Source organism: Dunckerocampus dactyliophorus, chromosome 5, assembly GCF_027744805.1.
Source record: "Dunckerocampus dactyliophorus isolate RoL2022-P2 chromosome 5, RoL_Ddac_1.1, whole genome shotgun sequence".
In the NCBI taxonomy this organism is placed as follows: domain Eukaryota; kingdom Metazoa; phylum Chordata; class Actinopteri; order Syngnathiformes; family Syngnathidae; genus Dunckerocampus; species Dunckerocampus dactyliophorus.
The window spans coordinates 32,606,129-32,624,484 of record NC_072823.1 but is presented as its reverse complement, the minus strand read 5'-3'; the positions used below and the strand labels follow the sequence as shown (position 1 = coordinate 32,624,484).

The 18,356-nt window shown below is 44.1% G+C and overlaps 1 protein-coding gene across 1 annotated transcript in view; it reads left to right on the top strand.

The window, feature by feature from the left end:
• Positions 1-429: 429 nt before the first annotated feature.
• nat10 (N-acetyltransferase 10) overlaps positions 430-18,356 on the top strand; it is a 52,644-nt gene continuing 34,717 nt past the window's right edge. The window contains exons 1-9 of the mRNA XM_054777418.1: positions 430-533; positions 2,122-2,242; positions 3,597-3,688; positions 3,765-3,936; positions 7,319-7,441; positions 7,522-7,583; positions 7,663-7,777; positions 8,292-8,399; positions 10,610-10,743. Coding sequence (XP_054633393.1) covers positions 2,129-2,242; positions 3,597-3,688; positions 3,765-3,936; positions 7,319-7,441; positions 7,522-7,583; positions 7,663-7,777; positions 8,292-8,399; positions 10,610-10,743 — 920 coding nt within the window. The 5' untranslated portion in view covers positions 430-533; positions 2,122-2,128. The remainder of the gene's footprint in view (positions 534-2,121; positions 2,243-3,596; positions 3,689-3,764; positions 3,937-7,318; positions 7,442-7,521; positions 7,584-7,662; positions 7,778-8,291; positions 8,400-10,609; positions 10,744-18,356) is intronic.

The following is an 18,356-nucleotide window of genomic DNA, read 5'->3' as shown; positions in this document are numbered from 1 at the left end:
TAGAAACAGGTCTGGAACCACACCAGTTGAGAAGGTCATTGGCGTGCTCCTCAACACGTGACTGTCAACTTGCGTTATGCTTTGGCGCCACCTTATGGTAACAAAGCATATGTATCCAAATAGAATTGAAGAATGTAAAACACGAACAGGCAACGTATACTTCATCCCATTTACACACGTTTTTGATTCAAATCATCATAAGTAGGAAATGACACAAACTTAACAGGGAGCACTGATTTTTCTCATACTACACGCATGAACACAGAATAAATAAACTATTGCTATTAAGATTCATTGTAATGTGGTATTTAAATCATACTTCGATTAGAGAAAATATATAAACGTTTGTTTTAGCTGCACATGCAGTAAGTTCGGCATCGAAGGAGAACCAAGCCGTCGCATGGTTATGACGTCACACTAGGGGTCCTTCGTCAAACGCGTCTCCTTCCACGTGAGTTTATTAACAAGAGTGATGGCTGATCGCATTTAAACTGCATTGTCTAGAATTGTGGGATTTAAGGAAGCGATAAACGGTAACTGGAATTAATTACTCCGAATGTATATTTTCTATTTGTAAGCCCAAATGAGAACTAGACAATTATGCTTTGCTACACTTTTCTAAGTGAAGTAATGGTAACGCTGTGATGTGTGAATATTATGTGATATATGCCTTGTTTCCTCTTTCATTCTTTATTACGGCTGTCCTTGCAATCTGTATATAAAACTTTAAAAATGTCACGTGTTTCTACGTTCCGTATGCACAGCGTTTTTAGGGATTTGGTATTCATTCGTATATTTTAGGCGAAATTGCATTTTAAAGAGTAACAATCGATTGGGATATTTGGGATCATTTTTCTTGAGTTGTGGTAGGTCAGTGTTTCCCACAGGACTGCAATCTACTTGTGGTGTGTGTCTCTGTCTGTCTGTCTGTCTGTCTGTCTTGGGTTGGGGGTGGGTGGCAAGTAGATGACTCCATTGTCTGATTTGACTAAAAAGATGAAAAGCAAAACAAGTGAACTTTCATGTGTCCCATCTTTTTAGAACTGAACAAATAATGACCCTTTTTATCCCTCAATATTGCGATTTAATCTGCAATTAGATTCTCTTATTTATTTTTAAACAAACACAGGCAATAAATCAATGTGTATTATAATGAACAATATCAGATTTATTAAACATAAATTGATCTTTCACATTGACTAGGCTTATGTTAAGATATTGTTGGCAGGGCAGGGCCAACTGACCCAACTGTTTATTTTTTCCCCCTGTGTGAAACACATTTTGTACTATTTGACACAAAGCTGAATTTAGTCTGTTGCCTTTTTTAGAGTAATAAGAATACATGGGAAATGTTTAAAAATATGTATTTTACGTTCACAATAACATAATTATCAGGGTGTCAGGTGACACCTAGTTCACGAGATGATAGATACACGAGATTGGGTCTACGAGAAGAGACAAGATATTCACATTACTTTTAATAAAAGTACAATGTAAAAAATAAAATTACTATATTACAATCTATTAATTTAATTTCCATTACGTGACACTCTCCTGCGTGCTGTGTGTATGCTAGCAGCCCCGGCTCCACCCAATGAGACTGACTGACAAAAGGGCTCACTCCATTCATGCCATTGTTCTAAGGAACAAACGCGGCAAGGTACAGAAATCAATGCACAAAGTCAACTCTCTTCCTGCCTGTTTGGAGGCGCGAGACAAGGAGAACAGACGTGCATGCGCGTGGCAACATACTGTAGGCACGACATTATCCAGTTTGTTTTCATTTATTGTGTGAGTAATTTATTTTAGGGCTGTCAAATGAGTAAAGATTTTAATCAGATGAATCACAGTTTTTTCGACTGCTACTAAAATGACATTTTCCCTCATTCTGTGACAGTATTCAAATCATTAGTTATTTACGACGACTTTTTCTTGTTAAATTACAACTTTGTTTTCTCTTAATATTTTGACTTTATGCTTGTGAAATTACTGTTGATTTTGCAATGTTGTTTAATTACATTTTTAGAATGTGCCAGTGGCACCCGGACCGCACTTCAGACGCACTCTTAACGGTTGATGAGGTGATGAAGTGTGTCATGTTCCTTCTCTATCATTTCCCAGGAAAACAATGGCAACCGTCCGCAAGAAGGTTGACAACCGGATTCGTATCCAGATAGAGAATGGAGTCGCTCTGCAGCATCGTACTATGTTTGTGGTGGTGGGAGACCGTGGGAGAGATCAGGTAATGTTCTGCTGCGTTTTTTGGGGTTTGCTCTGAGCAGAATACCAATTTATTTTTATTTTTTTTTAAGTCGCTCCGCACATGCTGAAATTTGCCATAGTTCTTAATATCCCACATGCTGGGACCGAGGTTGAAAAAATTATTTTGCACCTTTTTTAAAATTAAATACGCTCTTTTCACAACTCCAGGTGGATGCTTTCATTACTTTGAATTATTTTAAGTATCGTATTATGGACTTTAAGCATTCTGAATGCACATGGACCTTTTTAAATTGTTTTATGTTTACATTTTACATCTACAGTGGTGTGAGAATGTTTTTGCCCCTTTCTTGATTTATTTTTTTGCACGTTTGTCACACTTACATAAATGTTCAGAATAACAAATTTAAATTGGTCAATGATAACACCACTGAACACAAAATGCAGTATTTAAAAGCAACTGTTTATTATTAAGGGAGATAAAAAAAATCCAAAGCTACATGGCCCTGTGTGACAAAGTGATTGCCCCCCTCTGTTAAAACATAATGAGATGAATTGAGATCTATTAGTGTGGAAAAGGTTATAAAGTCATTTCTAAAGCTTTGGGACTGCAGCCAAAACCACTGCTGAACAAAAACAACATTAAAGCCCATCTCAATTTTGCCGGAAACCATCATGATGATCCCCAAGACCTGTGGGAAAGTACTCTGTGGTCTGACCAGACAAAAGTTGAACTTTTTGGAAGTTGTTTGTCCCATTACATCTGCTGTAAAAGTAACGCCGCATTTCATCATAACAACAGTAAAATATGACGGTGGTAGTGTGAGGGTCTGGGGCTGTTTTGCTGCTTCAGGACCTGGAAGACTTGCTGTGATAAATGGAATCATGAGAATGTCCGGCCATCTGTCGGTGACCTCAAGCTGAAAGCAACTTGGGTTCTGCAGCAGGACAATGATCCAAATCACACCAGCAAGTCCACCTCTGAATGGATGAAGACTTTGGAGTGGTCTAGTCCAAGTCCTGACCTGAATCTTATTGAGATGCTGTGGCATGACCTTAAAAATGAGCTTCATGCTGGAAAAGCCTCCAGTGTGGCTGAATGACAACATTTCTGCAAAATTCCTCCCTAGCGCTGTAAGAGACTCATTGCAAGTTATGGCAAACGCTTGATTGCAGTTGTTGCTACTAAGGGGGGGCCCCAACCACTTATTAGCTTTAGGGGGCAATCACTGTTACACACATTTCGCATATTGAGATTTCGCACATGTCAAATTATCGAGCCTGGCAAAATTGTCACGTTTGTTTTTATTTATTGTGCTATTTATTGATTATGGTGACAGGCCTAGTTGTAATGAAACATTTTGTTTGTGATCCAGGTGGTGATTCTGCATCACATGCTCTCTAAGGCCACAGTCCGAGCGCGACCGTCTGTTCTGTGGTGCTACAAGAAAGAGCTTGGCTTTAGCAGGTGAGTATACTGCATGTACTCTTCCTCACCTGTTTTTTTTAATTTTCAAGTCTTTATCCTTCACGTGTTGGAACAGCAATCGTAAGAAGCGTATGAAGCAGCTGAAGAAGAAAATAAAAAGTGGCACGCTGAATCTGAATCAGGATGACCCTTTTGAGCTGTTCATTGCTGCGACCAACATCCGCTACTGTTACTACAGTGAGACACACAAGATACTAGGAAACACTTTTGGCATGTGCGTCTTACAGGTGAGTTTCTCTGCTTTGTGGTGACACAAACCGAACTTTTGCATGCAGTGGATCCCCGCACATTTGCGATTCATCATTCACGACCCCGCAAATTTGCAGATTTTTGGTCAAAAAAATCGTTTTTACAATTTTTTTGAATCGTTCAATAGTTTTTGAATCGTTATTCACCATTATAAAGCCGCTGATGATGATTCGGGTGAGCTGTACGTTCCATTCTATTTTCCTCCGCTTGTCCGGGTCGCAGGGGCAGCAGTCTCAGTAGGGAAGCCCAGATTTCCTGGCCCCCGGCCACCTCCTCCAGCTCCACCGGGAGGACACCAAGGCGTTTCCAGGCCAGCTATGAGACATAATCCCTCCAATGTGTCCTCGGTCTGCCCTGGGGCCTTCTCCTGGCTGGGCATGCCCGGAACTCCTCACCAGGGAGGCGTCCGGGAGGCATCCGGACTAGATGCCTGGGCCACCTCAACTGGCTCCTCTCCATGTGAAGGAGCAGCGGCTCTACACTGAGCCCCTCCTGGATGACTGAGCCCCTCCCCCTATCTCTTAGGGTGAGTCCAGCCACCCTACAGAGCAAACTCATTTCAGCCGCTTGTATCCGCGATCTCGTTCTTTCGGTCACGACCCAAAGGTCATGACCATAGGTGAGGGTGGGAACATAGATCGATCGGTAAATTGAGAGCTTTGCCTTCAGGCTCAGCTCTCTCTTCACCATGACAGTCCGGTACAGCGACCGCATTACTGCAGACGTTGCGCCGATCCGCCAGTCGACCTCACGCTCCAACCTTCCCTCACTCGTGAACAAGACCCCGAGATACTTGAACTCCTCCACCTGGGGCAGGACCTCATTCCCAACCCGGAGGGAGCAATCCACCCTTTTCCGACTGACAACCATAGCCTCAGATTTGGAGGTGCTGAGTCTCATCCCAGCAGCTTCACACTCAGATACAAACCGTCCCAGTAAAACCTGCAGGTCACAGCACGATGAGGCCATCAGCACCACATCGCCTGCAAATAGCCGAGACGAGATCCTAAGGCCCCCGAACTGGACTCCCTCGCCACCTTGGCTGTGCCTAGAAAGGACTGAATGGCACGTTGTAGCGCCAACAATCCCATACTCCCGGAGCACCCCCCACAGGACACCGCGAGGGACACTGCCTTTTCCAAGTCTACAAAGCACATGTAGACCGGTTGGGCAAACTCCCAAATACCCTCCAGTACCCTTGCAAGGGTGTAGAGCTGGTCCAGTGTTGCGCGACCAGGACAAAAGCCACATTGCACCTCCTGTAGCCGAGGTTCGATTAACGGTCGTACCCTTCTTTCCAGCACCCTGGAATAGACTTTCCCAGGGAGGCTGAGGAGTGTGATCCCCCTATAGTTGGAACACACCCTCCAGTCACCCTTCTTGAAAAGGGGGACCACCACCCCGGTCTGCCAGTCCAGAGATACTGTTCCCGACTTCCACCCAATGTTTAAGAGACATGTCAGCCAAGACAGTCCCTCAACATCCAGAGCCTTGAGGAATTTAGGCCGAAACTCGTCCACTCCCGGAGCTTTGCCACTGGGGAGCGTTTTGACTACCCCAGATACCTCAGCCACGGTGATGGAACTGTCCGCGTTTGTGTCCTCAGACTCTGCTTCCTCTATGGAAGATATGTCATTGGGATTGAGAAGGGCCTCAAAGTATTCCATCCACTGTCCGACTATATCCTCAGTCGAGGTCAGCAGGCCCCCCGTCTCCACTGTAAACTGTGTGGGCCGGGCACTGCTTCCCTTTTCTGAGGCGCTGCTTCCCCTTTCTTGCCCTCTTTGAGGCCGACCGAAGCTCTGCCGGCAGTGAGAGCTGAAGACTCGACAAACAGGAGACTCTGCCAAACGTTCCCAGCACACCCTCACTACACTTTTGGGTCTCCTGGGTCTGTCCGGCATCCTCCCACGCCATCTAATCCAACTCATCACCAGGTGGTGATCAGTTGACAGCTCAGCCCCTCTCTTCACCCGTGTGTCCAGAACATGCGGACGCAGGTCTGATGATACGACGACAAAGTCCATCATAAACCTGCGGCCTTGGGTGTCCTGGTGCCATGTGCACTTATGGACATCCTTATGTTGGAACATGGTGTTTGTGATGGACAAACTGTGGTTCGCACAGGAGTCCAACCACATCACACTGCACGGGTTCAGGTAGGCTGTTCCTCCCAATCACGCCCCTCCAGGTCACACTATCATTGCCCACATGGGCGTTGAAGTCTCCCAGCAAAACGACGGAGTCACCAGTTGGGGTGCTCTCCAGCATCCCTCTGATGGACTTCAAGAAGGCTGGGTACTCTGAACTGCCGTCCGGTGCGTTCGCACAAACGACAATCAGGACCCTTTCCCCAACCCGAATGCGTAGGGAAATGACCCTCTCGTCAACCGGGGATGACTCCAACACAGAGTCACCGAGCCGGGGGGCTATTAATAAGCCGACACCAGCTCGCCCCCTCTCCCCTGCAGCAACTCCAGAGTAGAACAAGGTCCAGCCCCTCTCGAGGAGTTTGGATCCAGAACCCAAACTGTGGGTCGAGGTGAGTCTGACTATATCTAGTCGGAATGTCTCAACCTTTCTCACAAGTTTGGGCTCCCTGCCCGCCAGAGAAGGGACATTCCATGTCCCAAGAACCAGGTCGCCGAAGACCAGGTTGCCTAGGCGCCCGCCCTTTGACCGCCACCCAAAGCACAATGCACTGGACCCTTATGCTTGTCCCCGGAGGTGTTGGGCCTAGGGGGGGATCCTCTGTGGCTTGTTCGGTCTGAGCCCGACCGGGCCCCACGGGTGAGAGCCCGACCCCCAGGCGTTCGCCTGCGAGCCCCTCCCTCAGGCCTGGCTCCAGGGTGAGGCCCCGGTATCCCACGTCCGGGCGAGGTTCGGTCTTTCCTCTTGTGTTTATTCATAAGGTCTTCTGAATCACTCTTGGTCTGGCCGGTCACTTTGAACCTGTTTGCCTTGGGAGACCCTATCAGGGGCATATAGCCCCAGACAACAAGGCTCCTAGGATCACTCGGGCACACAAACCCCTCCACCACAGTAAGGTGGTGATTCACGCAGGAAGTGAACTGTACAGCACACTGTTAAAGCCGCAGTTTTTACATGTTTGTGTGTTTGTACTTCACTGGTCATGTTTTTTTTGTCAAGCGTTCACATTTTGTTGGTCGGCCCTTGAACGCACCATAGTTGGCCGTGTGTCAAACCCCCCCCCCCCCCCCCCCCCCCCCCCCCCCCAACACGCATGGATCTACTGTATACAGTATGTCTCAAATGTACAGCAAATCTACGTAAATATGCAAGACCAACAACAACAACAACAACAACAACATGAGGACATTTCTTTACCTTGTTGCACAGGACTTTGAAGCTCTCAGTCCCAATCTTTTAGCCAGAACTGTTGAGACGGTCGAAGGCGGTGGTATTGTGGTCATATTACTACGCACAATGAACTCACTGAAGCAGCTATATACAATGACTATGGTAACTTTTTAACCTTCTCCACATTCATTTTCTCACTTCAATTTTCAGTCCAATTTTTAAAATGTATTTTTGCCTTCCAGGATGTGCACGCTCGTTATAGAACTGAGGCCCATCAGGATGTGGTCGGAAGGTTCAATGAGAGGTAAATGTTGCTCAGGGTTTGTGCAGAAATAGGGGACATTTGACTGCAACTCGGAAGTGTGCTTCTTTTCTTATCTTAGGTTCATTCTGTCTCTTGCCTCCTGCAAAAACTGTGTTGCTATTGATGACCAGCTCAACATCCTGCCCATTTCCAGCCACATGGCCAACATCAAGCCAGTTCCTCCAAAGACACAGGTTTGGTTTAAGTTTATTTGAACACGCATGCAGGTCACAATGGAATACATCTCATGAATCATTTCACAGTTCCACATGTCCAAAAGGAGTAGGCAGAAGCAAAGTTTATTTAATCCTACCCCCCCATCCTTTCCACATCTTGTACAGTACATTCCATTCCATATATTTTTCCGTACAATAAGTGTAATAATAACTAAATAAAAAAGAGCATGACAGAACATCATTGTGATGATCAAGAATCTTCTGCCTTGTATTTAGCAAACACCAACTGCTTGTATTGTTTTTTGAATGTGCTCATCTCTGTACTTTGTTTGAGTTCCTTACTCATTCCGTTCTATAATTGAATTACGCATACTGAAAAGCTATGGGTTTTCAGCATAGTTCTTGCATATAAATGTTTTAAGTTTAATTTTCCTCTAAGATCATATTTCACTCCTCATGACACTGCCTGCTTGTTTTTCTGCACATGCTCTAACTCCTGGTTTTTTTTTTTTTTTTGCCCTGTCTGCGTCAGGAGGATGGTTTGCCTCCACAAGAACAGGAGCTGAAGGACCTGAAGGAGTCTCTTCAGGACACTCAACCTGTGGGTGTTTTGGTGGATAACTGCAGGACTATGGACCAGGTGAAGGACTCTCAAATACCGTACTGTTGAGGGAGGCTGGGCCACCTGCGATTTGTTTGGGTTTTGGATGAAAATATAATAAAACACAATAGTATGTATAATATTAATTTGTTTATAATATTGAAATTCTGCACAGGGTTGCACTGCCACCAGGTCTTTTTCACCTTGAGGTTACATTGTCCCAATATTAGAATCTATTAGAATAGTAACCGGCGTGAATGCTAAAGGTGTAAATACATGTACCTAGAGCTGCAGCTATTGAATATTTTAGTAATCGAGTATTCTACTGAAAATATGTCTCAGTGTGTGGGGGCAGGGCCGCTAGCAGTACAGTATAACATTGTAGAAATTAAATTAGTAGATTGCAATATATTGTCATATGTTTTTTTAAATTGTACTTTTCTTAAATGTAATGTTAAAATCGTGTCTCGTCTCGTGAACTGAGTGTCCCATGACACCCCTATTAAATTTACATTGTGCATCGGAACAAACTGTATTTATCCATCGTGCTCAGTGGGCGCAAGTCTTGGGCTCTTATGTTTAAAAAGCTATTTGTTAGCTCAGTTGCTTGCTTGCCACTACACAACGGCACTTTGTTGATAAATGTATCAATACAAGACTGTCATGATTTCATGGAAGAGAGAAATAATCATTGAACTGACGTTGCCACGACAAAATGGCATATTATATTATGTTTCGAGGAAAAGGCTTCTTGAGACGTCATCTGTACTTCTGTGTAGAAGGTGTCGGACGTTTCGCTCCTCATCCGAAGAGCTTCGTCAGCAAACGTTTGCTGACGAGCTTCGTCAGCAAACGTTTGCTGACGAAGCTCTTCGGAAGCTCGTCAGCAAACGTTTGCTGACGAAGCTCTTCGGATGAGGAGCGAAACGTCCGACACCTTCTACACAGAAGTACAGATGACGTCTCAAGCCTTTTCCTCGATGGACAACTCCTGTACGACTGAGAGCCTACACAGACGCATTATATTATGTTGATTGCTCTGTATTTATATACCCCAAACCTTGGCTGACTGGAAATAAGACAAATATCTTTACATAAGATATTGAGTTTTTGCGGTGTTCCAACTAACATTAGACACCTACTATAGTGCGCATTAGGATATTTTATCCATCACCCAAGCGAGTGAGACACGCGCTTCCTTGTTCCATTATGTAGTATTGTCTGCTAGAAATGAGCAGCTACTGACTTTGTGACCTAAAATGTTTTTATTTTCCATCTTCTAAACTCGCAGCGCTGTCTTTTGCAGATGAAATAAACCCAGTATGAAGTCACGTTGTCATCGTAATAAACAGCCATAACTGAGAGAAAGCTAGCCCTCCACACGGCTAACGTTTTGCTAGTAGGGCGCATTGACATTCATCTCACTGATTTGACCGTCATCCACAGTCCCTCTTTGAAACATGAACACACGTCTTTGAATCTTCTGTGCATTCTTAAAGAGAGAAAAACAGTTGACATGAGGGAGCTGACCATGCATGTAATGGGACACACCTATTTTTTAAAAATTGTTTTATATGCATGCGGTGACCATATAATAACAGGTACATTCATGATAACATGTAATACTTGCAGTATTTTGATCATTTTAAATGTTACCGGAAGTTCTCTCCTGGGCGCATTGATTTCACATAGCACTACTTCCGTCAACAATAGCGCGTGTCAGTTTGCAACTACCAATCATGGCCGACTTCATGAGAGCCGCCGGCGACAAGTCAAATCGGGCCTGACTACACGGAGGATGAGCTACAGGTTTTGGAAGCCAAGCCCGCAGGAAGAGTGTGAAACGTGACATGCAGTGTTACCATCGATGGAAAGGCTTTGTGTGTGTGTGTGTGTGCGTGTATGGTGAGGAGGACATTGCTCCAAGAAATTGCATCACAACGAATGAAGAACACTGCAGTGATGTTTACTATATTTGGCTATGAGTGAAAAGATGACAAAAGGCGTGTTATTTCATGCCGACAGGGCTCTAATAATGTTAAACGTATTTATAACAGGTTTTCTGTGCTGTAACTACAAAAATATTCCATTTATCAACAATCATTCCTATATCGCAGAAATTCATTTATCACAATCAGGTCTGGAACCAATTAACCACAATAAAGAGGGATTACTGTACGTAAGTTGGCAGGTCTGTAATTGGTGTGTCAGTGGTTCCACTGTCTAAGTTGCTGTGTTCTCTTTGCTAGTCCAAAGCAGTACTGAAGTTCATTGAAGCCATCTCGGAGAAGACCCTCAGAAGCACCGTGGCTCTGACGGCTGCTCGTGGCCGAGGCAAATCTGCAGCCCTGGGACTGGCTGTCGCTGGAGCCGTGGCCTTTGGGTAAGAACAAACACAAATGCCATAGGTGGGGAAACGGCAGCATCCACAGCAGCACTGGATGCGTGTTGAGAAGAGCAATACAGTAATCCCTCGTTTATCATGATTAATTGGTTCTGACTGTGATAAGTGAATTTCTGAAGACCCGTATGAATGAACACACGAGGAGAGACCGCACCTCGCCCGGAAGTGGGATACCGGGGCCTCACCCTGGAGCCAGGCCTGGGGGAGGGGCTCGCAGGCGAGCGTCTGGTGGTCGGGCTTTCACCCGTGGGACCCGGCTGGGCTCAGCCCGAAGAAGCCACACGGAATCTCCCCCCTGTAGACCCACCACCTGCGGGGGCAAGCATAAGGGTCCAGTGCATTGCGTTTTGGGTGGCGGTCGAGGGCGGGCACCTAGGCGACCTGGTCTTCGGCGGCCAAATCTGGTTCTTGGGACATGGAACGTCACTTCTCTGGCGGGAAAGGAGCCCGAACTTGTGAGAGAGGTTGAGACATTCCGACTAGATATAGTTGGACTCACCTCGACCCACAGTTTGGGTTCTGGATCCAAACTCCTCGAGAGGGGCTGGACCTTGTTCTACTCTGGAGTTGCTGCAGGGGAGAGGCGGCGAGCTGGTGTGGGCTTATTAATAGCCCCCCGGCTCGGTGCCTCTGTGTTGGAGTCATCCCTGGTGAACGAGAGGGTCATTTCCCTACGCCTTCGGGTTGGGGAAAGGGTCCTGATTGTCGTTTGTGCGAACGCACCGGACGGCAGTTCAGAGTACCCAGCCTTCCTGGAGTCCATCAGAGGGGTGCTGGAGAGCACCCCAACTGGTGACTCTGTCGTTTTACTGGGAGACTTAAACGCCCATGTGGGCAATGACAGTGTGACCTGGAGGGGCGTGATTGGAAGGAACGGCTTCCCCGATCTGAACCCGTGCGGTGTGATGTTGTTGGACTTCTGTGCGAACCACAGTTTGTCCATCACAAACACCATGTTCCAGCATAAGGATGTCCATAAGTGCACATGGCACCAGGACACCCTAGGGCGCAGGTCTATGATCGACTTTGTAGTCGTATCATCAGACCTGCGTCCGCATGTTTTGGACACACGGGTAAAGAGAGGGGCTGAGCTGTCAACTGATCACCACCTGGTGATGAGTTGGATTAGATGGCGGGGGAGGATACCGGACAGACCCAGGAGACCCAAACGTGTAGTGAGGGTGTGCTGGGAACGTTTGGCAGAGTCTCCTGTTCGTCGAATCTTCAGCTCTCACCTCTGGCAGAGCTTCTCCTGCATCCCGGGGGAGGACGCGGATATCGAGTCCGAATGGGCTCTGTTTCGTGCCTCTATTGCTGAGGCAGCCGATCGGAGCTGCGGCCGCAAGGTGGTCGGTGCCAGTTGTGGCGGCAAGCCCCGAACCCGATGGTGGACACCAGAGGTCAGGGCTGCCGTCAAGCTGAAGAAGGAGTCCTATCGAGCATGGATGGCTTGTGGGACTCCTGAAGCAGCTGACGGGTACCGGCAGGCCAAGCAGCACGCGGCTTCAGCGGTGGTCGAGGCAAAAACTCGGGTGTGGGAGGAGTTCGGTGAGGCCATGGAACACGACTTTCGGTCGGCCTCGAAGAGGTTCTGGCAAACCGTCCGGCGCCTCAGAAAGGGGAAGCAGTGCCCGGTCCACACTGTTTACAGTGGGGACGGGGGCCTGCTGACCTCGACTGAGGATATAGTTGGGTTCTGGAAGGAATACTTGGAGGCCCTTCTCAATCCCACTGACATACCTTCCATAGAGGAAGCAGAAACTGAGGATACGAACGCGGACAGTTCCATCACCGTTGCTGAGGTATCTGGGGTAGTCAAAATGCTCCCTAGTGGCAAAGCTCCGGGAGTGGACGAGTTTCGCCCTGAATTCCTCAAGGCTCTGGATGTTGCGGGACTGTCTTGGCTGACACATCTCTTCAACATTGCGTGGAAGTCGGGAACAGTACCTCTGGATTGGCAGACTGGGGTGGTGGTCCCCCTTTTCAAGAAGGGTGACTGGAGGGTGTGTTCCAACTATAGGGGGATCACACTCCTCAGCCTCCCTGGGAAAGTCTATTCCAGGGTGCTGGAAAGAAGGGTACGACCGTTAATCGAACCTCGGCTACAGGAGGTGCAATGTGGTTTTCGTCCTGGTCGCGGAACACTGGACCAGCTCTACACCCTTGCAAGGGTCCTGGAGGGTACTTGGGAGTTTGCCCAACCGGTCTACATGTGCTTTGTGGACCTGGAAAAGGCATTCGACCGTGTCCCTCGCGCTGTCCTTTGGGGGGTGCTCCGGGAGTATGGGATTGGTGGCGAGCTACTACGTGCCATTCAGTCCTTGCCTGTTTCCGGTGAACGTTGGCCTAGCCAAGGCTGCCCTTTGTCACCGATTCTGTTTATAATTTTCATGGACAGAATTTCTAGGCGCAGCCAAGGTGTCGGGAGTCCAGTTCGGGGGCACTAGGATCTCATCTCTGCTATTTGCAGACGATGTGGTCCTGATGGCTTCATCAGGCTGTGACCGGCAGCGTTTACTGGGACGGTTTGCATCTGAGTGTGAAGCTTCTGGGATGAGACTCAGTACCTCCCAAATCCGAGGCCATTCTCAGTCGGAAAAGGGTGGATTGCTCCCTCCGGGTTGGGAATGAGGTCCTGCCCCAGGTGGAGGAGTTCAAGTATCTCGGGGTCTTGTTCACGATTGAGGGAAGGTTGGAGCGTGAGGTCGATAGGCGGATCGGCACAGCGTCTGCAGTAATGCGGTCGCTGTACCGGACCGTCGTGGTGAAGAGAGAGCTGAGCCGGAAGGCAAAGCTCTCAATTTACTGTTCGATCTATGTTCCCACCCTCACCTATGGTCATGAGCTTTGGGTCATGACCGAAAGAACGAGATCGCGGATACAAGCGGCTGAAATGAGTTTTTTTCGTAGGGTAGCGGGACTCACCCTAAGAGACAGGGTGAGGAGCTTGGTTATCCGGGAGGAACTCAGATTAGAGCCGCTGCTCCTTCACATCGAGAGGAGCCAGCTGAGGTGGCACGGGCATCTAGTCCGGATGCCTCCCGGACGCCTCCCTGGTGAGGTGTTTCGGGCATGCCCAGCCGGGAGAAGGCCCCAGGGAACACCTAGGACACGCTGGAGGGATTATGTCTCACAGCTGGCCCGGGAACGCCTTGGTGTCCTCCCGGTGGAGCTGGAGGAGGTGGTCGGGGACCGGGAAGTCCGGGCTTCCCCACTGAGGCTGCTGCCCCCGCGACCGGACCCGGATAAGCGGAGGAAAATTGGAATGGAATGGAATGTGATAAATGAATTTCTGTGACGTTCTTATTTCTAATTTAAGTATTTTATAAGTTACAGCAGAGAGAACCTGTTTACGACCTTGGTAATAATATTTTTAACATGATTTTGTCCTTGTACAATGAAACAACACCCCTGTTGTCACCTTTACGCTCAAAATACCCACAATGGAATGCATAATGAGAGAAAATAAGCCATTAGATGCATAAATAAACTCATGCTCGTGTGTTGCTGTAAATGTGTTCCAGTGCTAAGGGGAGCAGAGTGGGGGGGGGGCAGGAAGTGACGTCGGAGGTTCAGAGTTGTCATTCAAACAATAAAAGCCTGTTGTTCTGGCGATCAATTCTGGTGCTTGTCTCTCCCGCCAAGCATTACAGCAACATTACTAACACCTAGTGACCAGTGTAGAATACTACATGTTATCACAACATCTTTGAATGGGTCTTCTGTTCATGAATGCTTAATTCATTTGTAAAATCTGTTTAAATGTGCACATTTTTGACTAATTATGACAACAAACTTTACAAGAAGAAAGATGAAATGGTTTGGTTTGGTTTTGGTTTAATTTTATTTGGAATATGCATATGTCCGAAAAGGAGTAGGAAGAAGCAGAGCTTATTTCGTATCACATCAATTGCTAATACTGTACATACATGTGTATACATACAAACGCACACATACATATGCACATACACAAGTACACACATATACACATATACAATATATACTGTAGGTACACACATTAAAAAAAATAAAAAAATATTTTTTTCCCCTTTTTTCTCCTTTTCTATTTACACTATCCTTTCTCTCCTGTCGATATCCACATCCTCTTCGGTATTGCACTGCAGTGACGCTGGGTTTCTATACGAGTTCCTTTTATTAGTTATATCAAGGTTATTGTTATTGAATGTAGTCCTTTTTGAAAGCATTTTTCAAATCTTCGTATCATCCTGGAATTGTTTTTATATCCACGCCCTCTGCAGATGCTCCTAATGAGACTACGGATGGTGTCCTGGGGGATCTCCTCCCAGATCTGGACTGATCTGCTAGATATATATATATATATATATATATATACATACATATATACATACATATATACATACATACATACATACATACATATACATATATATATATATATATATATATATATATATATATATATATATATATATATATATATATATATACACATATATACATATATATATACATACATATATATATAGAAAAAAGATGTATTCTAACGAGAAAAGAAATCAATCTATTATAACTAATATGAGGAAAAATGTCATTCTAGTAGCACAGAGTTGAAGTACTAAAGACATTTTTTTCTCTTAAATGTGTCATTTTTGGAGAATTAGGTTGTGCAAAAGTTATAATATTGGAAAGTCAATATTGTCAGAAAATATTGGGACAGGAAAATTTACGAAGAAAGTTGAAATATTTGGGAAAATTTAAATAAAAACAGCAAAAATGGGGAAAGTTTATTCTAGTAATACGTCTTTTGACCTATATCGCAAAGATGATTTTTTTTTTTTCTTGAAATATTAGCATGCTTTACAAAATATCCTTTCAGTTTCCACTGGGTGGTCCTTGCTGGAAAAATGAAAGCAACCATATACGGTATACCGGTAAGCCTTTGACAGCTCAAGTTGTGGTTACCGTATTTTCTCAAACAGCCAGTTTATTTAATCAACTTCGCCACTTTCTTACACCCCAAGTTAAACTTGTTGGGTTAAAATAAAATGTCACACATCAGTGGCAAATGGCCTTCATGGAGAAAATGGATGAAATTAATATTAAAAATATGTGCGTTTTTGACCCACGGGGAAGTGGATGTCACCTTCAGGGGGTTACGTGCTGACTCTTTCAAGTGTCACTGAACAGTTGTTGTCATGATCCTAACGATGTCTTGTCCCTCCAAACACTATTTGTGTGTGCTTGTTTAATGAGCATAAAGCCGTGTGATGGTGACACCATCACAGGGGTCTCCTAGCTTGCCAGACGATTTTGAGTAGCTCACCAAAGACTCAGGTAATATTGGCATCAACTCTTAGTTGTTGTTTTTTTATTATAAGTGTTGAATTGAGACTTCATGCCTTTTTTGTATAACAACAAATGAGTGCAGAATAGCATAAAGACGATGGCCACACTGAGTGGAGATGTGTTTGGTGAATAAAGTAGTGTACAATTTGAAATGTTGCCAGTCAGGAATAAAAGACTGCTCTAACAGTGATAAAAGTTGGACTCCCACAATCAGTTTATTCTGTTTTAAGTTAAGCAGGATGTATTTATACTTTAAGATATTTATCTGTATTGTTTCATTCTGTAAATGTTTGTTTTCTTGAGCTACAAATACAGTAAATGTATTGTTCCCATATGTTGGTATTACTCAAATAATACAGAAATCGTTTCACACGAATAAAGGCAAAAAAAAAGGTTTATTTTTTAATAATAACGTATTTGCCAGGGGCCTTGGAATTGTGTGACGGCACCCCGGACCAATACCACTCACCATAAATTAATTGAAAAATGCCCAGTTAATCCATGTGATCGATATCGGCCGATCTCACTCATGGATCATTGGTATCGGAATCAGTAGCATAAAATCCTGATTGGGGCCTTCCCAGCAGCAAGTATGCAAAAACACAGACTGTTTTCGTGCAACATAATTAACAGGATTTTTGTTTTACGTTTCTGACACACACACACACACACACAAAGCCTTTCCAGTATTTTAAACTTAGTCAGAAAACACATGTCTCCTAAGTAGATCAAAACGATTTTTATTAAATTTGTATTAAATTTTTGTTAAATCAAAAATATTTATTGTATTATAGTAGTAATATAAACACCGGAAAGAGACAGAGAAGGTGGAGCAGCATATCTAATGTATTGTGTGGAGATATGGGGAAATAATTACAAAAGCAATCTTCACTCACTCACTGTACTGCAAAAAAAATCTGTGGGGATAATTCATAATGCCAAGTATAGACAACATACACACCTTTATTTTTAATATCACATATTAGTGATGATCATTCATAATACCAAGTATAGACAACATACAAACCTTTATTTTTAATATCACATATTAGTGATGATCATTCATAATACCAAGTATAGACAACATACAAACCTTTATTTTTAATATCACATATTAGTATCATTCATAATACCAAGTATAGACAACATACACACCTTTATTTTTAATATCACATATTAGTGATGATCATTCATAATGCCAAGTATAGAGAACATACAAACCCTTTATTTTTAAAATCACAGATATTAAAATTTGCAGATTTAGTAAACTTTCAAACCGCTAGAATAATGTATAAAGTTAATAACAACTCGTTACCCAAAAACCTAATAAAGTATTTCTCAATCAGAGAGGAGAAATATGATCTTAGAGGAAAATTCAACCTAAAACATTTATATGTGAGAACTACGCTGAAAAGCCACAGCATTTCCGTGTGTGGAATTAAATTATGGAACGGATTGAGTAAAGAACTCAAACAAAGTACAGAGATGAGCAAATTCAAAAAACAATACAAGTTTGCTAAATACAAGGAAGAAGAGTCCTGATTGTTCTGTCAGGTTCGTTATTTTTTATTTTATTTTATTTTATTTATTTATTTATTTTTTATAATTTTCTTTGTTGTGTTTAAAAAAAAAAAAAGAAAAAAAAGCTTTGTTCTTTTTTTTATTTATATATATATTATTGTCATCATTATTATTATTATTAATGTATGTGTATGTATATATATATATATATATATATAATTTTTTTTCTTCTTTCTTTTTTTGGGGGGAGGGCTATCTCACCGTTATCTATTATGTGTTATCCTGACTATCACTGAAAACATGACATGGAATGCAGGAAGTGAATAACATGTACTGTAATAGATGTAGAATGGATGGGGGGTAGGATTAAATAAGCTTTGTTTCTTCCTACTCCTTTTGGACATGTGGAACTGTGAAAGAATGAATCATGAGATGTATTCCATTGGAACCTTCATGTTCAAATAAACTAAACCAAACCAAACCAGCATGAGCACAATGTTGACAACAAACCTCGTAAATGGAACACACACCTCTTGATTGGATAACACAACATTTCAAATGAAAATCTACATTTTTCTTACTATCAGCACTTCTTTCTTTGCAAGCGTGTGGACGAATGAGGCGGCACTCTCAAAAAGTGTACCTAATCAATATACAAACATGTACCAATATAAGTTTAAAATGAAAAAAAAACCCATAATGCATTTAATTTGGGGAAAGCATTTCATTGGAAGATGAGGAGC